Raw genomic sequence first — 23534 nt, 5'->3', positions numbered from 1 at the left:
ATCTCTTTCACAATATTTAAAACTTTATGTTGGGAATAGTTTTTGATTTCCATTTTCTAGTAACTGCTATTTTTTGGCAGCCAAAACTTTAAAGTTAGACGGACCTTACTATGTCTGGGCAATTCAGATTTCATATCCCAACTCAAAAGTATAGTTTTCTTAGTTACAACCATTTGTGCCCCCAGCATTTATGTCAAAGTACTCAGAAGGTAATTTTTAAAATATGTCAACTTGTTACACCACCCCCACCCGCACACCAAAAAAGAACATGCTCTAAATTACCTCTCTCTTCTCCTCCACACCTCCATCATTTCCTGTCGATCTCTAACTGTGAAAATCCTCTGAAATTTAGTTAGGATATAAAGAGAGCAATGCAAACAGCTCCAAACAAAATACTAAACCTCCTGGACTTTGTTGTATACTTGAGCACCTTACAAATTTCTTTCCATTGTTACTTTGTAAATTGCCTTACTATTCTCTTTTCCCAAACTTTTCCACCTTCCTCTGAGAGACTTTTTTATTATTATGCAAATCATATTACATTTTTAAGACTTTATGTTTGCTACTACTGCGCAGTACAAACTGCAAATGTTACAACTTCCAACACTGACATGCATATACTCAACTTCAATCTGACACTCAGCATGTGCAGATGATCTGGAAACACAAATAAAACAGTAGAGTTACAATTCTGCATTATCATTATGTATGTAACAATGAACTTATGTATACATTCTGTTATGATGAAATCTTTAGAAACTGTTGGTACAATAAATCAGTGGAGAGTGTAGTTAGTGATTTATGTTACTGGAAGTGCTACTATATCGGTAATTACATGCAAAAGGAAGGCCATCCACTGCAGATGACCCATACTCTAAGGAATCGAATGTTGATACCACAATTCCACCTTCCATGATAAAGTTCTGAAGGCCACACACAGCAGGGAAATTATACTGGTGTAAAACATTTAACACAGAGCTACCAACATGACAAAGGGAATCAATGGGTTGGGGGGTATAAGGAAAGATGTACAAACCTGGTCATGTTTATTTACAAATACCAAAAAAAATCAAACCAACTTCAAATATGTAACAATCACAAATCTAGATGAAAACATGTCAGTCCAAGGCAGAAGAATAAGACAAACACAGTTTTAATTTAGCACTTTCAACAAAACAATCCTAGACTTCTTCAGAATGAAACCTACTAAATACCATACAACATTTATTTCTTTAAACACCTTTATTGGACTATCACTTGTGACACAGACACATTTACATTTATACAAAAGTAATCAAACTGTATTAACAAATTAACATTAGCAAACATTATACTTCACATATATTGCTATATATCATATAACCTAAGCAACATTACATAAATTATTCAATTCCTGACCCTTTTCTTTAAAAGGAGAAACATCTTTATTAAACCATCACTTACGACATAAGCAATCATACATTTACACAAATGAAAACAAACCACACGGACACAATCCTAGTTGCAAGCATTTTACATCACAAACCATACAGACACACTCCCCGATGCAAACGTTACACATCACTTATAAACTTACCCAATCATTTTCAGTCAAATACCAGTCCTGGCTTCTTTTAAACCTAATTCCTCCTTTGTATATATTGTTCCCACAATTCCCATTTTTTCCTATGTAGTCTGCTCCAGCCCTTTTCCAAATATCCCAATTCCAGTTGTTTTACTTCTGTTACTATATTAACTACTTCTAATACAGTTGGTTTAGATTTTGATTTCCATTTTCTAGTAATTTCTTTATTGGCAGCTACCATAATTAGACACAGCAAGGCCTTACCATGTCTGGGCAATTCCAATTCTGTATCATAGCTCAGAAAAATGATCTCCCTCATCACACCTATCTCTCCACCCAGCATCTCCAAAGGTGCATTCCGCTGGGAATCCTTAAAGCCCACCACCCCACCGCATTCCCAGAAAATATGTTCCCAAGTAACTCTTTCTTCCCCATCACACTTCCAGCATTTGCTGTCTACCCGAGGAAAATTTCTCTGCAGTCTACTTGAGGTATAAAAATATCTATGTAAACATTTCCAAGCAAAAATTCTAAATCTTCTAGATTTTGTTGCATATTTGGGAGCTATACATATATCCTACCACTGCTGTTTTGTGATTTGCTTATCCAGTCTCTCTTCCCAATCCTTTCTATCCTCCTCTGATTCTTATAGTTATCATGCAATATTTTATGTGCTGTACTAATTATTCCTTTTTAACGGCAGATTCTGTTCTAGCTTCTACTAAAAACTCTACCATTGCTGGTCTTTCGTTTAGGACATCCTATTACTTCTTCTTTGCCTATACTCCATCAATTCTTGATAGGGAAGCCAATCTCTAACCTGCAGTCCAAATACATTGTTGTCCTCTTCCCATTCTATTACCTTTCCCTCACTAGATATTTGCTCCCAATACATTGATTCCTTTGCCAGTTTTCTACAATAAATTATAGCCCCCTCTTGCCTATTGTCTATATCCCTACTTGCAGTTATCCCTATTAGCAGAATCTCCTTTCACCATTCCCATGTTGGTATAGGTTCATACTAGGCTATCTGCCCTGGGGCAATTATAAACCTCGCCTGATTCTGTATGGCTTAAGCCACCCCTTGATTTGAGTATACTGTGCCCTTTTTAAGGTTTAGTTTACTGTGCCTCTGTCTAATAGTGACACGGGAGTAATCCCTGGGACAAACCTACGATCCCCCATCCACCTATCGAGATTCTTCTTGAAGAGATTCAGTGAGGTGCTCTGCCTCACATGAACTGGAATTCTATTCCAGAGTGAAGGGAGCCTCTGGGTTATGAACCTGTCCCTCCAGCAAGTTCTATTTATTTCTGTGCTGAGGTTCAAGTCCCTCGAGCGTGTGGCTCTAAGGGATTTAGATTTACTGAGCTGGAGCATGTCCATTAATTCTGGATTTGACATAGCTTTGTATGTCAGGCATAGATCGCCTCAAGTAGGTGGTATGCAACTGAGTAGAGCTGGAGTTTTTTTAACCGAGCAGCATATGGCATCTGTTTGAGACCCTTGATCCTCTTGGTGAGATACTTTTGGGGTCTTTCTAATTTCTGCAGGTGTCGGGTAAGGTACATCCCAAAAGGCATTGTATTCTATGATGGGCCTGATGAGGGATGAATAAAGGGGCACGATTACCTCTCTTGATCTAGATGTGAAACCCTTCGTGATGAGGTGGGCTATGTAGAAGGTCTTTCTAACCACTTTGGCAATGTGGTTTTCAAAGGAGAGATTGCTATCAACTTGGGTCCCCAGGTCCCTAATAACTTTCTCTGTACTTAATGGGTTTCCGCCTATGTGGTAATTTGTGGGCACATTGTTTTTGCCAAAGGGTATGACTATACATATTTTGGCATTTAGCTTTAAACCATGGCGCTGGCACCAGTTATCTGTGTCTGTGAGACCTTTTTGAAGGATGTTTGTCAGCTGGAGAGTTGATTATGGCACCCAGTTAGCAGTCGTCTGCGAACTTGGTGAGCCATAGTCCTCCCACGTTTGCCTGTACCTCGGAAAAGTATATACCGAACAAGAGTGGTCCCAGGACAGAACCCTGTGGGATGCCACTTGTGACCGGTTTCGAGTCTGACATGGCTCCAGCAACTCTCACTCTGTGGGTTCTGTCTTTGAGCCAGTTTGTGACCCATCTTGTGACATAGGGGTTTATATTTAAGCTGGATAGCTTATCTATGATGCCCGAGTGGGGTACTGTGTCAAATGCCTTTGCAAAGTCCAGATAGGCTGTGTGGACTACCTTCCCTTCATCTATGGCTTTGGTGACTGTTTCGAAGAAGTCAACCAGGTTCAAAAGGCAGGATCTGCCCTTGACAAAGCCGAACTGGGTAGGATCTAGTGTCTGTAGGTCCCCAATGTCTTTGTTTATGAGCTCCATGATGATCCTCTCCACAGCCTTGCAGACTAAGCTAGTCAGGCTTATGGGCAATAGTTTCCAGGGTCCGTGAGGCTCCACCTTTGTGGAGTGGGACCACTGTTGCTGTACGCCATTCTGTGGGCACATATCCTGTAGTGAGGCTGAGATTGTATAGCTGTTTTATTTGAGGGATTAGTTCCTCTTGGAGTTCATGTAGGGCGCAACCTGGGATGCCATCTGGTTCCATGGAAGCAGTGTTTTTGCTTTGGAGAGGGCAGCCTTCACCTGAGCATCTGAGATGTTTGGGTGGCGGCCCTCTGCCGGGATAGATACTTGCTCTATTGGGGCTAGGGGGTGGGGAAGTTTGGACTGAACCTGTCTGCCAGGATATTGGCGATGTCTGTGGGTTCAGTGTATTTTTTGTCATTTAGAATCAACTCAGAACAAGTCTGGGAGTTGCATCCCAGGTTCCTAACATAACTGAAAAAGCCTTATGATTGTCTTTGGTGTCCTGTGCAATTTTTCTCTCGAAGCTGGCCTTGGAGGATTTTATGAGGGATCGTAATTTTTTGCTAGTAATGATCAGAGATGTCTTCCCTATTAGGGATTTTGCTCTATCATGTAGTAGCTTCCTCCTTCTGTTGTACAGTTTATTTATGGTAGGGGTCCAACAGACTGGACGCCTGCCTTTGGATGATTGGGTCTTGGTTTTGTTTGGGATAGCATGATCCATGCATTCCTGGAGATGTCCGTAGAATGCGTTTATATAGGATTCTGCAGTTTGGGCCATAGTTTCCACTGGCCCTGGGGCCTTGAAGGATTCCACTTCAGTTTTGAGAAGTGAGAAGTTCGCTTTTGAGAAGTTTTTCACTGTGGTTTTCTGGGCTGGGGGTGGGGTCGGGATGTGAATATCCAGTGAAATTAATTTATGATCTGATCTTACCAATGAGGGATATACTTCTGGTGTGGAGCATAGAGTCCCCATGTTGGTAATGATCAGGTCTAGTATGTTGTCCCCTCTTGTGGGAGTGGTGACTAGTTGTTCCATAGCATCTGAGTTTATAATTTCCAGGAACCTTTGGGCTAAGGTGCTGGGGCTTGAGTAGTGCTCCCAGTCAATGCTTGGGTAGTTGAAGTCGCCCAATATAATGGTGTTCGGAGAGATCTTCATGTTCTTTAATGTTTTCAGGAAAGCAGAGTGGGATTCCTGATTTTGAGAGGGTGGTCTGTAGGATGCTATAAACTAAAAAGCAGTCTTGCCCACTGTTAGTTGCACATGGATGGTCTCCGATACTTTGTGCAATGCCACTAACCTGGAGGTGTGGATATCCTTGATAAATATGGAAACTCCCCCTCCTTTTGTGGTTTGGTCCGGGTTTTGGGGCCGAAAAGCATGATATGAGGTATAGCCTGGTAGTGCTGGGGTGCTCTCTGGAGCCTTGAACCAGGTTTCTGTCACTGCACAGATATCGATGTTCTCCATACTGAGGAGAGCTTTGAGTGCGTGCATCTTGAGATTAAGACTTCTGGCGTTAAGCAGCATTACCCTTAGTTTCTTGTTCCTTGTGCTGTCTATGGGGGTGGGTTTGACTTTTGAGCCTTGCCTAAAAAAGGCACTATGGGGGTGGCAAGAGCCTTTGCCAATATCCAAAATCCCAGTGGTGACAGGTGCAAGCCATCCCTAGCGAAGCAACGTGGCTTGTCGAGCATGTCATCCCAGGCTGACAGACACTGGATCCCCTTTGAATGACACCAAAATTTTAGCCAATTGTTAAAATCGATCATTTTGTCTTTGTACTGTGGCATCATTCTAGGTGAGGGTAAGATGCTGCTCAAGGTCAGGGTCATACCAGCCTGGGCTACATGATCAGAGAGCACCTCTATGTCTCTTTTCATGTAGTCCAGGGAGGTACGTCTCAGATCATTCACACCAGCATGTACAATGACTGAGTCATATTTGTATTTGCTTTGGAGTGACCTGAGTGCTTGCGTTATGTGGCGGATCCTAGCACCTGACAGGCAGCTCACCGTGACCTTCTCTTTATTCAGCCTGGTGAGCGGGACGTCAGTGTGTCTGACAATAGAGTCACCTATTACAAGAGTATCAGGTGTGTTATTCAGCCTTAAGGGCTGTGGCTGCTTGGCACACTGACTTTGTGGGCTATGTGTTGTGTGTGTTTTGAGGTAGCGTTTGCTTGGATGTCTGCTTTGGAGGTCTCTGTTGCTTAGGTAGATTTTTATTTAGAGCCTGCGAGTATGTTTTTGTGTATTTATGTGTTTGGTTCGCTGATGTGGTGGGACTATGTGATACTGGAATTGTGTTGTGTGAGGTTACCTTCTCCTCCTGACTGGTTACACCAGTTTTGAGATGAGAGAGCTCAGCCTCCAGTTTGGCTAAATAGTTGCATCTCTCACATATATTTGAACCTGTTTGGAGGAGGAGAGGGTTGCCCGTGTACATGAGACAGTTGTAACATTGCCTCAAAATTCCCAGATTCACCAGCTGGACTGGAGAGGAAACCATTGACTGACCTTTGGACATGCTAGAGTAATATAGGGAAACTGAATTTAAGACGGACCAGTAGAGGACAGGGTAATCATAGAGAGTATAAGAGTAAGTAGTTCTTATGGTTTAATAGTGCTAACTTGTAGGATTACTTAATTGGACCAGTGAAGGGCCTTAGAATGAGAATATGGTGTTTAAATTGAGAGACAGAGCAGTTCTAAAGGAAAAAGTGAAGAGCAGACTTTGTGGAGCCAGGAATAGTTTAAACCCAATTAGGTGGCGCTGCCCGCTGTTGCGCTGCACAAAAGCAGCAAAGAGGGTTTTAAGAGAGGAAGATGAAGGAGTTTGGAATTGACACAAAATGGCCAATAAAACTACAGTTTCAAGTCAGTAACCACTCCCACAGGGGCAGGCAGGCTGCTCAATGTTTTTCACTGCCACTGATCAACAGAGAGACTTCCCTTTAGCCCAAGCAGAAAATGGCCTCCAAGAAACTTACAAACAGTTCAAGAACAGCAAGCCTGTAACTGAACTTTTTTAAATCTCAGAAAAGTGGGAAAAAAGCAAGATTTGTTTGTTTTTTTGTTTTTTTCAGAGATAGCAGAGGTTCACAAGTATCAACAAGTTATAACAGTGCAGTAAATGACCCCACACAAGAGTGCTAGGCCAAAGAGAGATAAAATGCAAGTTTTGAGAAAAAAACGATTTTAAAAATAAGTGCAAACAGGAAATTCAGTAAACAGCTCTAGGTTGTGCTCTAAATACAGTTACTAATGCAGAAATCAAGTTTAACAAGCCAGAAAATGCTCAAAATAGGCGACTATGCAGAAAAACTTAGCAAATAAACAGAGGAAAACTACTTAAAATCTCAAAAGTGGCTCCTTTCTTCTCTCAGCGTTTTCTCCTCTTGGTGGGTCCTTCACCAAATGCCAACAAGCCTGAAAAGACGCCAAAACCACGAGGCAACCAGGTTTTAAGAGAGGAAGATGAAGGAGTTTGGAATTGACCCAAAATGGCCAATAAAACTACAGTTTCAAGTCAGTAACCACTTCCACAGGGGCAGGCAGGCTGCTCAATGTTTTTCACTGCCACTGATCAACAGAGAGACTTCCCTTTAGCCCAAGCAAAAAATGGCCTCCAAGAAACTTACAAACAGTTCAAGAACAGCAAGCCTGTAACTGAACTTTTTTAAATCTCAGAAAAGTAGGAAAAAAGCAAGATTTTTTTTGTTTTTTTCAGAGATAGCAGAGGTTCACAAGTATCAACAAGTTATAACAGTGCAGTAAATGACCCCACACAAGAGTGCTAGGCCAAAGACAGATAAAATGCAGGTTTTGAGAAAAAAAAAGTATAGTTCTTAGAATACTTTCTGATACTTTAAAGATGCAATATTCTCTATGATTATTGTTATTCTCCTTAAAGACCTGCATCCAAAATACCAGTCTCTCCTTGTTTCTTGAGCTTCCCCCTGTTTCAACATCATCCCCTTCCACTTTGAACTACAGTTTTCTCCTTGTACCACATAACATTTAAATGCTAGAAAAAGTCACAAGACAGCTAACAGAATATTAGATGATCAAATACATTTAAAGAGACAGTGAATAAAAACACAGTTTTAAAACACAATGGTAAAAGACATATTCATACAAAATACATTGTTAAAACAAACTTTTTTCTTATAAAATAGCAGCATTAATTTTTAATGGACTGCTGACGGATACTGAGTCATTTAATCCTGGAAACACTGTTGCACTGAATTTAATCTCCAACTTGATATCTCTGTAGTCTCTAGCTCCCCTCTATTTTTATCACTCCTCGTCAAATCTATAAGAATCTTTTTCCTTCTATTTCTCTTACTCTCTCTCTCCTTATTTCTCTCCTTTACTTTCTGACATGTTTTACAGTGTTTTTACACCCCCGACATCATACAGATGTAACATTTACTTCAATATTCTACTTTCTCACCCACTGTATCACTGTTGTGTCTTTTTCCTAGTTCTGCTTTTACTATACAACTTATATTACCTCTTTAAACATTGTATACAATTGCAATGGGAATTTTTACCATGTAACCCTTAAGGTAATGGCTTTAGTATGAAATAATGAAGCTCGTTTCCTCAGGTTTTGGCAACTGTACTTGTCTTCATTATGTCTATTGTATTTTTTCAAATGTTTTTTTCCTTATGTCTGTCTGTATTTTTTTCAAATGTTTGTATGCTTACTGGAGCTCTTCTCCTTGGGTCTCCACTGAAAATGGGTCCTCAGCTCAGTTGGACCAACCTAGTTAACAAATGTCAAGCAAACAAACAAACAAATAAATAAATAATCTGCCAGAAAAGTTCATGTGCCTCTAAGTGAGTTTTCCAGTCACCACTCCTTAGGGACTTTACTGTCTCCCATAAAAAAAAAAACAAACAAAAAAAAAAACAAATAAGTTGCACAAAACTTCTGGCAGGTAATAGAATACCTATATAAAGCATTTGTTGCATCATGCTTCTTAATGGTATACACGTGTCAGTATCCCCGTTTCCATAAAGCTTGTTCAGTATTTACAATGTACTTCGAGAATCACATTTTGCAACATAAAGAACCCCCAAATTGCCACAGGAAATAATTCCCTTTATCTGCCAGAATTTTGGGCAATTTAATTTTTTTATCTGTGTTTGCCTTAATTTATTGCCTTGGACTGTTTTCATCTATAGTTGTACAAAAAGAAAACATATGATATGGGCAACACAGCATTATTAGGGGGGTTGATTGCGGTGAGCTGGAGTTGAAAGGGATACAACTGGCAACTGGAAGGGAGATAACTGAAGACAGAATTGTGGAAAAATTAAAAGAAGGGATGACAAAGTCATGGAATGCTCTGCATTAAGACAATAGTAAACTGCAAATATTTACTGTGGTCACAACTGTATAGGACTGAGCAAGGAAATGATGGGGACAAGGGAAAGGCAACTGATGAATGTTGGGGGGGGTTCTACAATAAAACAGCTACTTAGCTTGGCTGTCAATACCATAAAGAAGTCATAATCCCACAAAGAACCTGCCAGCTGTCCCTAGAGTAAAACACATGAATTATACAGCTGACATTCTTTTGAAATGAAGGACCATACAGTGGTATGACAGTGCTCTTAACATTAGCTATTGTTAAAATGACAGAGCAGCTTCCCTGCCATTAGTTAAGAGCTGGACAAGGTTCCAAGATGTTATGTACACTTCCCCATAGTTTAATTAGTTTAACTACACAAACACTATTCAGATAGTATCCAAAGTGGTTATGGGATTTGGATATTCTTATCTGTTTAATTACTGAGATCTGGCATATCTACTTGGCACATATTTATCGATGATACAATTAATAGCTGGACATTTATTAGGTTTGTATAAAATATGTGCAGAAGTGATTTGGAAACAGGCAATAGTATGGCATACTTCCAGTAACTGGAGTTTCTGAACAGCTATACAGTGATGGCTTTTATTACTCAGGCCTGTTGTAAATCTTGTTTTATTATGGCTTTTTTTCTAATTTATTTACTTGGGTTTGCTAAAGATGTCTTTGTACTGATGAAGCATACAGCAGGCTAAGGAGGAGAAGATCCTGGGCTATGAGTGCCTGTTCTTCTTGTGAGGGGTACGGTTTGACTTAGAACAGTGCCAGAAGTTTTTGGTTGGTTTTAGCAATCACATAATTAATGTGCTGGTCAAGCGTAAGAGATTGCTCTATGAATACAGGTCTATATTAAAAGCATGAACTTTCACAAACGCGAATGCAAGTACATCGACACATAAATGTCGAAGTACTACAAGATTGAAAGACGTAAACAGCAAAAATCAGAACGCCGAATGTATTTCCTTGGCCAGCAGGGTGATCGTGGGGAAGAGGAAATATATCCTTTCCCCCACTGTAGTGTGATCTCGGAGTTGGTACATTTAAGTAGGGGTGTGGGGGGGGTACAGGGGGCGCAGCCCCCCTGCAAAAGTGTATTTATTGAAGCTTGTTTACTTAGGTTTTCCTTACCTGTATGGGGCTGTTGTTTTCCAAAATAAGTTTGGCGTTCTGATTTTCGCTGTTTACGTCTTTCGCTCTTGTAGTACTTTGACGTTTATGTGTTGATGTACTTGTATTCATGTTTGTGAATGTTCGTGCTTTTAATATAGACCCATGAATCCACCTAGTAGCTTTGATTAATTGACCTGTTCCAAGACTGTTAGCTTTTGACAGAATATATAGATTTGTCTAAAGACTTGGAAGAAAAAAAACTTTATTATAGTTTTTTTTTGCATTTAGAGTCAGTTGAGACTTTTGCTCTCAATCTTCCAGCTTCATAAAAGCAATATGATTTTTGTTTTGGAGCTCTGCAGCATTTTAGCAAGACATATGAGGGCAAAAACATCTGCATCCTGAATGATCTCCCTATCCATTATTTTATGAAGGTTGTTGGTAATGACGTCAAATAACACTGATCCCAAGATAGAAAGAAAGACTGAGAGACCCTTGAGGGACACCTATAAAAGCACTATATGCTACCTTGGGAATGATGGAAGCTTGATTATCTTTATTATAATGAGCAGATCCTCAATAATCAGTATAATCCACAATTCACAACTTAATCTTCCTTGGGAACATGCTGCACATTCTGTAGTAAGCAGAGATAACGAGGAAGGAGAGAAGTACCTGTAAGTAAACCATTTTTTGTTTTTAACAATGTTTTTATAAAACATGACATACTGCATGTTATACTTTTAAGCTTTTTTTGTTATGTTTGTGTGTAATAGGGATACTAAAGTAAATAGGTTACTTTTTTCTTTCTTCTTTCCCTCTTCTTGTTCAGCGTTAAGAAATATTGTCACTCCAATATAAAAAGAGAAAAAAAGACTGGAGAAAAGAATATCTGACAAGTAAAACTGATATGCTGTTTCTTACTTTTGCCTAGGGGAATGACTGGATAAAGGCCCTTGGTGTGATCTAATAAGTTTTTAAGTGGAAGCAAATAAAAGAAAATTGACTGCAAATTGAAAGTTTTGCTACAGCAAATAAATACTGAAAGTGCAACATGAGAAGCTTGTAGCTGAAGTCAGCTGTGTACCTGGTTCTCATTTTTCTATGGAGACAAGCTGATAAGGGCAATAAAAACTGAGTACTTTTTTTTCAATGGCTAAAAGATCATGTTTTCTGAAAGCATTCAAGTTGTCTTCTACATCTGGAAGAGGAATAAAGATAAGACAAAAACAGACAGCACTTACTGGAAGTAGAAGCACAGGTTACACCATGCATGAATAACCTTCATTACTGGTCAATTCAAGTCTGTAAGTGTAGCTGTCAGCCTGGAACATCTGTTGATATTAGGAAGGTTTAACTTCATTATTTGAAGATGTACATATTTTTGAGTTTGTATTGAGTTAATATGTTATGGGGGGTGTTTTTTTTTGTTTGAGGGTTTTCATTAAAACAAAAAGTCTTGTATGATGTGACATAGTTTCAAATGCAAATGACAACCTGAGAAACATTAGTGTATGCATGTACCACAAAAGCAGAAGCCAGACATTTAAAAAAGCTGTTACACATAACAGGTGGAACTAATAACTTCTTATCATAATGGCAACAATTTCCACATCATCTTTGAATGTGAATGATCGCACAAGCATATACACAAAAGGAAAGAGTAGTGAACTATATGAACAAATGCAGAGTACAAATGGCTATGCTACAGGAGATACATTTGGAAAGAACTGAGAATATGACTTTGATAATGAAAATTTCAGGATGGTTATTCAGTGGAATATCTGGGACAAAGGAAAAGTGGAGTACTTATATTAATTGCTAGAGGAGCTCCAATAGTGACATAAGAGGAAAAAGATAATCATGGTAATTTTGTAGTAGTAAGGGGCTAATGGCAAGTGAAGAGGTTTATGCTGGCATGTATTTATATTCCACTTAAAACTGCTACAGTGGAGTTTAAGAAAATTCTGGGAGAAATCAACTTTCAACAGAGAATATTACTTATAGCTGGGGACTGGAATTTGATTTGCAACAGTGAGGATGTATCTAGGGGCCTAGAAGGGAAAATACAACAAAAGGTAGATGTTTGAAATTATTTATGAAGATATTTGGTATGGAAGATGTGAATTCAATAGTAGGTTCTCAGAAAGAATTTACATATTATTCCTCAAGGTACAAAAACTGGGCTAGGCTAGATGGAAATTACATTTCACAGGAACATGTGCATTTACTTGAACATTTTGATATACATCCAATAACTACTATAGATCATGAGCTAATAACTAAAATAAAAAAGCAGGGTAATGGAATAAAAATAAGATATTGACACTTCTCCACCTATCTGCTGAACAGAGAGGAATTTAAAGAATGGGTAGTAGAAAGTATTTGGGATTAATTAGGGAAGATATAAACTTATTCCGAAAATATAGCTGGGAGTGGGATAAAAATGAAAGTGGAGTTTAAAAATAGGGTAGAAGTAAAAGAAAAAGTGATATGGTTAAGAAATAAAAATAATTATTTTGCCAGACTGGCAAAGATTAAAGTATTGCAGAGTAGGGGGAATCTCACAGAACAAGAAGAAGCACAACTGCAGAGTGCTAAAGAGAAAATAATGGACTACCTTGATAATATGTATGACTTTAGAAAGATTGCTGTTAAGTAATTGTTTTCTGATAACTCCCGAACACAAAAGCTTTTAACATAAAGGCTCAGGCAACAGAGAGTAGAAACGGTTGTCACCAAGCTTAGGGACCTTATAACAAGGAAAACTGAGATACTATACAAGTATTAGAAATATTTCGGAAATTGTATGTAAATCTGTATAAAGCACAGAAATGTGGAAATCGAGAAAAAATACAAATGGAAATGTTTATGGAAGAATTAAATATTCTACAGTTAGAGGCAGATAAGGCTCAATTACTAACAGTTAGTATAGGAGGAGATGAGATTAAAATGGTGATGTGTAACCACTCTGCAGGAAAGTCTCCAGGAATAGATGATATTCCTGTAGAAGTTTGGAAGTTGAGAGAGGAAAGTAATAAAGATCTATAAGGCTTTGATAAACAGTATTTTAAAAGAAGAAGATGCACCAACATCCTGGAAGAAAGCTACAGTGGCTGTATTAACTAAAGATGGTAGAGACCCATCAGATATAACTTCATATAGGCCCATCTTGATTCTAAACCATGATTAAAAAGTGTGTATGTCTATAATGGCTAAAAGGTTGGCAAAGGTGATGCCAAAATTTATAGCTATGGATCAACATGCTTTTGTGGAGGGGAGACAAACATTTGACAACATTAACAGAACAATGATGATCCAGAGGGAAGCAGAATGTAAGAAAATACCACTGTTGTTGGTAAATCTTGAGGCAGAGAAAGCATTTGCCAGAGTAATCTTGAAGGTGAATGGCTGAGGTACCAGATTGAAGTGTTCTTGAAAATAAATGATGGTGGTGAACAGCCTCATACTTTCTTTGTGTATTTTTAGATTCTATGAGTAGGGCAATGAAAACACTTGCATTTCCTGACAAAATAATAAGGTTTTAATTAGGAGGATATATGAGGGAATGAGGGATTGGAGGTAAACATTAAAGTTTGTGTGTGGGTTCCTCTTTGACAAGTTCTGTTTGAGCAGAGGAATCAGGCAGGAGTGTCTTCTTTCCCCTTTGTTATTTGTGTTATATTTAGAACCACTGCAAAGAAAATAAGGGACTTGGAAATTCAAGGATATATTTGGTATGGCAATCAAGAAAAGTTGGCTTTATTTGCAGATTTTATTTTGTATGTAATAAAACTAGAAAATGCAATTCCAGTGATGTGGAACATTCTGAGACAGTTTCAAGTCTTTTTGGGCCATAACATTAATGAAGATTTAAAAAAGCAGTATCTGTAAACTGCGTAACCACATAGGAACTGGTTCAGCAATACCTATATTTATGAGACCATGATAAAACAAAGTACTTAGGAGTATGGATTAAAAAGTACAAACAGTAAGAAATTGGGTGCTCTCTTTTATTGATACATAGCAAGATACAAGCAGTGAACATTTTTTTAGTTCTTTTACTAGCAATGCCTTGCTAAGTTTAATTCTGGTGTTTGCTAAAAAAAAGCAATTACTAGAAAATGAAAATCAAAGACTAAACCCAAGATACTAGAAGTAGTGAATAAAGTAACAGAGATAAAAAAAAAAGCTAGAAGTGGGTGTGATGCCCGTGGACTAGCCCAGTAATCAAGGAGCCTCAATCCTCAGCACTAGCACCAGTGAGGGGCATCCACATTGGGAGGATAACAAGTACACACACAATTACAATTTCCCTTAAGAGCACACACAGATCACAGTAAGTCTGGGGCTGCTTTCTCCCTTTCTCTCCAGATCCCCAATAAGACTCCCCACTGGCACAGCTATAGGGTACAGATCTCAGCCAAGTGGTCAAGCCAAAACCTCCAGCACCCTCTCTGTTCAAACAGTGCTTCATGTCCCTGCCCAAGAAGCTGACATACACACACTTTGAGATATGAATTATATACAGACACTCCGGTGGAAGTCTGGCACAAGTTCTCCTGCTATGCCCCTTTCTGCCCAGACTATAAGGAGGTAGCGACTGCCACCAACCACCTTTATTTGCTACTATTAAGGCCCCTGTCCAATGTTATTATTATCCAATTGGTAAGTGTGACTAAGACTTGAAGTCTATTTATGAGTGGCTTATACAGTGTCACCAAATACATGCAAGTACTCTTAACAGCTTAACTATCTCTATACACAAACCAGCCACAGTTAAAAGGTTTAAAATATTTAATAATAAAAACACAAGACACTACTCGTCAATTCAACACAGTGATAATAGAGAGTTCAGAAATCACAGGAAAATACTTTAAAACAATATTGTAGGACAGTCTGACATAAATATAGAAAACAGCTAGACTAATCTGTCTATATTCCTATCTCTTTCTAAGAGAAATACTAAGATCTAGGTCTTACTTACAGAGCAAGAAAATATAGATGAGAAGTGCTTGTGAGTTGTTGTCATCTTCAGAACAAAATACAAAATGCTAAATCTTTCTCTCTGAGAAAGTCTTAAATTGATAATACACATTACTGCTGAGTCATTTCAGATTGCATCATTCTTGACACGTCTACTTAAGCTTCCCAGGCTCATAGAACTTAAAATTTTAACATTTCTTTTTGTAATCTGCACCTGCCATGAAGCCAAAGCAATAAAAGACACTTTACATGTAAAACCTTGTAATTATCTCTGTCTTACAACAATAGAAAGAATTTCCTAGCCCAGACAGCCTGTCTCCTAGCTTGAGATCAAACAGTCATAAAATGCTTTAATCATCAGCTTTCTTCCAGCAGGGTGCACTGTGGTTACAATTTTTGAAGCTCAGAACACAACACAGTTTTCTTACATTTGTTACACAAGCCTGTGGATCATCTTAATATTTACAATGACATAAAATTATTTATAAAAGTCCATCTGGCTGGGCTGGCAGCCCCTCAGTTTTTCACAGTGAGATCTTAAGAAAAGGGGTAAGAGCAAATGACATAGCAAACAAATGAATTATGGGAAGAATACATGCAGAACAGTGTTTTGGATGAGGAATGAGGTTTAGGGGAAGGCAGGAATTGAGTGAGCCATATAATGTTTGATTGGCAATCACTGTATAGAAAAGCATATGTAATGTATAATGTTTGCACCTGAAAATATGTCAGTATGGTTTGTTTTCATTTATATCAATATATGATTGCGTATATCATACAGTAGACGGTCAATTATCTGAATGACGATTATCCAAAATGTCAATTATCCAAACCCAGTCTTCCAAAGTTTTTGGTTAGGAAAATCCATAAAGTCTGAATATGTAAACATTATATGTATTAGCTTGTGTATGTTTTTTGAACTTGTAGCCTGCTTGTGTAAAAAAAAAAAAACATTCTCTGTTGTCCACTGAACTTGCTGAATGGTTGAAAAGTCTATTCCCTGAATGCAGAAAGAACAAGATTTTAGACGATTTTTATCCAGTTCAAAGTATGTTTGATTATCCGAATAGTTTGATCATCCTAACTATCTTTGATCCCAATTAGTTTGGCTAATCGACTCTCTACTGTAACTAATAATTCAATAAAGATGTTTCTTGTTTAAAAAATGCTACCTTCGTAGTAATAGCTGATATCCTGTAGTTACCATGAGCAGTTATATGTGCAAGTTAATACAGCATTAACAGTAGCATTCAGTTTTCATATATTTAGATCAATACACAGTGTGCCAACAAAAAACATTCTGGGGCTCTAGCACAGCTAGTCAAAAAATCAACTTTCCTTGATAGCAATATGGCCAAAAATTCAGCCAAAATGTCTGTTTGGAAAAGTTTCAGAAAAAAACATTTTTGTGTAGTGTGTACCTGTGATGGAGGGTATTCATCCCTACATGTGTTTATATCTCATGTACCCCTCTATGTACTATAATCAACTCTGAGGTCAGCACACATAGCGTATAGTAACTTACAGTGTCCCACACACTTGGGCAGAATTTCTGCCTTCAGTTCCATTTTAAATAATAGAAGAAAAGCAGTCAGGATCACATGCCGATACATATCACCCATGGCATGCACGCTCAGTACCATAACCACTAGAGGGACCAAAAATAGCAAGGGGTAAGGGTACAAACCTCTCGCCTCATCTCAATGACACCTACATATTCTTCACTCTTCATATGGGGGCAATGATGTCAGCAAGATTTTTATTACTAAAGATGGTGTAAAATAATAATAATGTGTCAGTCTATCCAAGAAGTGTCCCTTCTGCTTATTGCAACATAAAATACTTAAATTTAACATTTTTTTGCCTGCAGCACTTAATGCTAACCAAAAAGGAAAACACAATTTGCTAGATCTCTAAACAAAGTTCTTGTTAGAGTAAGATCATTTTAATGATTATTTCAACAATCAAAGAATATAAAAATCTTAGCACTAATGTGCATTATAAAAAGTGAATTAAGCATGTACATGATTAAAAATGACAAACCTTCTGAAGAAATGGCCAGATGGATGTTATAACAATTGAAAAACCTGTAGTGAAAACAGATAATTACTACAAGTGCCAAACAATTAATTTCAAAAAAAGAAAGATAATGAAACAAACCTAACATCCAAATGGGACAGACATCATTTTCACACAAAACAAAGTTACAGCTATAAGAAGGTCATGCAGTCAAGGTGTCTCTAACATAAGTGAGTCAAAGGTACCTTTACATAAATAACTACCAAAAAAGAACAAACAAATGGAATTATAGCTGGCAGTTTCCAATTCACTAAACTACTCCCTTTACCTTGACTAGGTCTGAACACAAGACAAAAAAAATATGCCATGAAATCCCCATGAATAATGCCATATACCAAAACCATGGTCTCGGATGCAACTCAGATAATAACATGCAGCCTGGGAGAAGCTCCACCATTATCACAGTGGTTAACCATGGAAGCTATAAATGGTAAATTAATCCAGCTGCAACCCACAGCCAGGGCTGCCCATCAATAAATGTATCATTGTGAATTAATGAGAGGTGGATATGATCATTTCAGAAACATAAAGATAAGGCCCTTTAAGTCACTGTGCAATTTTCTGCAGCTGAATTATAGTAATTGTACTCACTAAGAGTATGCAAAAATAAAAGTCACCCAGAATCTCTTTGGTGGCATATTATTTTGTAAATATAATTCCGGTTTTCAACATTTTAATTATTCAGAAGAAATTGTAGAAACTGTTCAGAGAGGTTCACAGAAATGCTCATTTTTCCTAACCAAGTTCAGTCAACAGTTTAGTTGCTGAAGGAATCAGAGAGGATGGGGTATGAATGAGCAGCATTTTGTCAGCTTGCTCATTACAGAAGAGTAGGACTTCTGTCTGCCCTGTGGCAGTCCCCCATGATGGGGGTGTACCATGATTAAAAGACAGATTGCTATTAATGATTCTGCATTAGTGAGTAGGACTGGAGCTAACTGATGTTATCCACAGTGATGCACATGATTTTACCAAGTCTGCCCACTTATGGCATTTCAAAAAAATCCCCAGACAGCATATATGAAGCTGCTGAAAGGTCAGTTCTGACTTTCTATGCTCCTTCCCAACATGACTACAGCCAAAGCAGTTTTAGCCTGGGGAGGGGTAAAAACAGGGACACTAGCCTTCATATTCAAAGAGACTCTTGCTGCAAAAGCTAATTGACTAACTTGGGTTAGCCAATTAGTGTGATAGCAAGAAACTCAAATTAAGAGATAAAGTAAAGCCTCTCCAAGAAACACCTCAATATCGGCTAACTGCCATGTTGCTGAATCAGACACAGTATTATTAGATCTACCCAAGCTAATGTTCCCCTCACCTGCCTATGCATCATGGTTGCGCACACACACACACACACACACACACACACACACACACACACACACACACACACACACACACACAAGCTCCAAGAGATGCACTCACACCAATGGAACCACTCATGCACACAGGTGCGTGCACACAAACACACACACATCTATGCAGCCACAGACATGCACACGTATTCACAAACACACAATGTTTTGCAATACCTATCATGTTATGGACCTCAATCCATTCCACAGGTGTGAATGAGTGTATGCCATTTTTTGAATGAATACACCTTTTTTTCCTAATTTCCAAAATAAGTTGGTAGAGCAAGTCATTATTCAAATGCCACCATTCTGAGGGAGATCACATGGTTAATTTGCCTTAGCCACTCCCTGGGACTGACACATTTACATGCAGCTTCTGCAGTGAGACCACTCTCCGTACTACAGCTGATGTCCACATACTACACCAGCGGGACACCAGTCTGTGAATTGCTTGAGCTTAACATACTGACAGTCAAGGCAATTGCAGTGCAATAAGCCTTTCTAAATCCCCAGATAAGTAAGGAGTAATAGGAATGAAAATCAGCAAATGGTCATCTGAAAGGTAAGCAGTCGAGGAGCCAAAAAATTTAAATTCCAGAGCTATTCCTATAAAATAACATTACATACAAAATGAGTGTGTAACAAAGAAGCAGATTTGGCCTTTGCTGCTCTTTACCTATATTTGAAAACTGCGGAGTAATCTACACCAACTCCCAATCAAACATCAAGATCCAAATAACACAACTTTGCTGTGACCCAAAACTGCCATCTCTATTATCATCTGACATAAGGAGGAGTACATAAAGTCTTACAAAGGAATTAAGTCACTCACCTACACTGCTGAGAAACATCGTGAGGTACATGATTCGAATGGATCTCCATCGACTCCTGAAGTTATCCTCAGTCTCAACAACAGTCCCATCTCTGGAAAACAAAGCAGAACAATGCAATTATGTCTCTGTCGTAGCAAATATGTAACATTTCAAAAATTATACAGAAGTCTTGGTAGTCAACACCTGGCTTCTTTTCACTGAAGTCTAAAAAATAAGTTTCCAGATACAGCAGCTAGACATCCTAAAGCAACAATGCAAGTCAGTATATAAAAAAGTCTTTCGGCTTTTCCAGGTTAGGGGTCGCCACAGCGGCTCGCCAGTCTGCTTATGATTGGCAGTGGATTTTTACAGTGTCGAGTTGCTAGCCCGGCACACAAACACACTCACGCACCTACCTGCATGTCTTTAAAGTTCAGTCGATTGCGGGGAGGACATGAAAACTTCACACAGAAGGCATACTAGCCGTGAATCGAACCAGAGAGCTTGCTGTGAGGCAACAATGCTAACTGCAGCACTACCGCAGCTTCTTTTTTAATACCTTTTTGCAGTCCATGCAGAGGCCATCAAGTTTCTCTTCATGCATATGACCCACTCATTTCCCTCTTAATTTGATGAAAAGGTACTATATTGTGTTTTTCTAGAGGAATATTTTACTTTTCTCATTGATTGATGTTTATGATGATTTAATGTAACCATTTCTTCTATGTGTATTTTGTGTCTGTGCCTGCTAATCATCAAGCCCCTCCCCTATTCAGACATGCCAGGAATTCCATCTGGGAATCAAGGCAACTGCTATCTGTAGGGGGAGCTCATCCATGCAGCCATGAGGGTGTTTTGTACCTCCACTTGTGCTCCTACATCTGCTTGTTATACTGCAAATGTGAGCACCTCTCATCACAGCTAGATGCATGCTGCTTAATCTCCCTCAGATCATGTCCCACAAGTAACCATACATTACCTATCCTGATCACTGGGGTTCCATCGTGACATTTGGGCAGTCTGTCCCTCAGATTAGGACCCAAAGGCTTTCTTAAATATTCTGCACAAGCTAGCAGATACTACCTCTAATTAGCAGCCCACATCACTCCAGACAAAGACTATGGAGGGATATTTCTCCTGATTTACCCCCATCCTAGCCTCTCCCCTGGTGGTAACATAGGCATCACTTCACCATGGGGTATTCAATACCCTCACTCTGAAATGTTCATGTTCCTACATACATGCTTGCTGCAAACTGCCATCATCAGCTTCATATTCTAAACCAGTGTACCCCTCCCTGACCAATGGCTTTTATGACAGCCAATGGAAACCACCTCACTGCCCCTCCAGAATGGGTGAGATGATCCTGTTGCTCATTCCCATCCCTAGGCTTTCCCAACACCTGACATGCTACTCAGAAAAGAGTTGCCTGTGTAGCAATCAGGGCTTGATCCATAGCTCTTAACCAAATCAGGGACAAACCTAAACAGAATCAAGGACAAATTCAGAAATAATCCGGGGCACTTAAAATGTTAGTACTGTTAACATGAGACATTGACAGAGTAACATAATGTAAATTAATATACATTTTCCACAGTAAAATAAATTTATAACTCTAATTATTGTCATCATCTGATTTTAGCAGGGATTATGAGGGTCAAAGCCAAAATCTGAGTCAAAATCAGGAATATCCCTGAAAATCAGGGACATGTGAGAGGTGTGTATTACTCCATGCCACAGAGGTGGGCACGATGTAATTTTTGACAAATCCTAACAAGTACTGAGTTTTGCCAGTCACATTTCCCCAAGTGATCTATGTTCCCTTTGGTTGATTTGCTCTGTCTTGTAATGATATTTGCAGGGGATGTCTTTCTATTTTTAATAAAAAAGATAGGGCTTTCAGGTGAGCTGCACAGGACATTCCTGTATTCTTTTTGTGAAGAACCTCAGTAGACATTCAAGTTGTTGCATGTGTCTGGTCAGGTACATACAGAAGGGGGCCTTAGATTCAAGGATGGTTCTGATAAGGGCTGAGTAAAACTCAATGATGGTTCTGAGAAGGGCTGAGTACAGTGGCACAAAGACATCCCTGGACCTAGACACCATGTCCTTACTCGAGTGACAAAGAATGATTTTCTTACTACCTTAGACACATTTTGTTGAAAGCCAAGTTATCATCTACACGAGTCCTCAAATCCCAGGCTACTGTGTTTACTTTTAATGGTATTTTATCAATGAGGTAGTTAACCTGTGTAGCCAAATACCAAAAAGTTACTATTAGTCATTTCTTGGCAATGAGTTTAAGCCTTAACTTTGGCACCAGTCATTTGTCTATGTTAGACATTTCTGTAAGATGTTAACAAGAAACACCTTTATTAAATTAGCTCTTATGACATATGTAATCATACATTTATATAACAAACTGTATTCATATATTTTTGGTTGTTGCAAACATTATACATTGCTTATAGTCTGTCCACCCATTGTCAGTCAAATATTACATACTTCATTCAAAGATACCATTTCTAGTTGTTTTATCTCTGTTACTATAGTCACTACTTCTAGTACAGTCGGTTTAGACTTTGATTTCCATTTTCTAGTAAATCCTTTTTTGGCAGCCACCACAATTAGATCTTTGGATGTAATCTTTTTTAAACAAGAAAAAACTTTAGTAAATTACCACGTATGACATAGGCAATTGTACATTTACATAAATGAAAACAAACCATAGTGACATAATTTTAGCTGCAAATATTATAGCAATAACCCACGCCTGGGTGTGGGTAATGCTAGATTTACCCACGGTTGGCGTGGTTTGGTCCCGAGGACAAAGCCCGAGGGACCAAACAAAGCCAACCGTGGGTAAATCCAGCATTACCCACACCCAGAAGTGGGTTATTGCTATTATACAATGACATTAAGAAAAATAATAATTACTTTTCTTAAATAATGGCATTGTATAATACCTCCTTGCTGCCCTTCCGCCGCTGTCTGTTATCCGTGGCAGTTCTGATGTACTGCACATGCGTAAGCCTACGCAGTACATCAGAGCTGTGAAAAGCAACGGAGATCTTCTCCGTTGCTTTTACTGTTCGCTATGTTAAATGGGTTTAACATAGCGAGACAGCTTTAAAAAAAGCAACGGAGAATTTCCGTTGCTTATTTTAAAGCTGTCTCGCTATGTAAAACCCATTTAACATAGCGAGACATTACGAAAAAGCAACGGAGAAAGCAAGATCTCCGTTGCTTTTTACAAACTGTTTTGCTATGTTAAATGGGTTTAACATAGCGAGACAGCTTTAAAATAAGTAACGGAGATCTCCGTTGCTTATTTTAAAACTGTCTCGTTATGTTAAACCCATTTAACATAGTGAGACAGGTTTAAAAAAAAAAAGCAGCGGAGAAAGCAAAATCTCCGTTGCTTTTTACACACTGTGTCGCTATGTTAAAGGAGTTTAACATAGCGAGACAGCTTTAAAAAAAGCAAGGGACATCTCCGTTGCTTTTTTTAAACCTGTGTTGCTATGTTAAACTCCTTTAACATAGCGAGACAGTGCTTTAAAAAAGACTTGTACTAATGGAAAAAGTCCGGGTGACGGAACCTTTTTCCATTAGTATAAGTCAATTTACAACGTGCACACTGGCCAATCAGCGTGCACGTTTTAGAATATTAATGGGGGTCATGGTATAATATCCATCACAAACCATTTTCACATAAATGTATTTGCAAACATTATATATCACTTATAATCTATCCAGTCATTGTCAGTCAGACTTTACATTGCTCATTCAAATCCTACCCATCTTTTAAATCCCATTCCTCTGCATGGTATAATGACCTAACCTTTTCAAAGTCCAACAGTTTTA

General features: G+C 38.6%; 1 protein-coding gene across 1 annotated transcript in view; it reads right to left on the bottom strand.

Annotated features, from left to right (window-relative positions):
* MFSD8 (major facilitator superfamily domain containing 8) overlaps positions 1 to 23534 on the bottom strand; it is a 626971-nt gene that overhangs the window by 591378 nt on the left and 12059 nt on the right. The window contains exons 2-3 of the mRNA XM_044061750.1: positions 19688 to 19779; positions 17465 to 17508 (exon numbers count right to left, since the gene is read on the bottom strand). Of these exons, the coding sequence (XP_043917685.1) occupies positions 17465 to 17508; positions 19688 to 19779 (136 nt within the window). The remainder of the gene's footprint in view (positions 1 to 17464; positions 17509 to 19687; positions 19780 to 23534) is intronic.

The sequence above is a fragment of the Protopterus annectens genome, chromosome 2.part0 (assembly GCF_019279795.1).
Source record: "Protopterus annectens isolate FY-2018-M chromosome 2.part0, PAN1.0, whole genome shotgun sequence".
In the NCBI taxonomy this organism is placed as follows: Eukaryota; Metazoa; Chordata; order Ceratodontiformes; family Protopteridae; genus Protopterus; species Protopterus annectens.
This window is presented reverse-complemented; position numbering and strand designations above follow the sequence as displayed.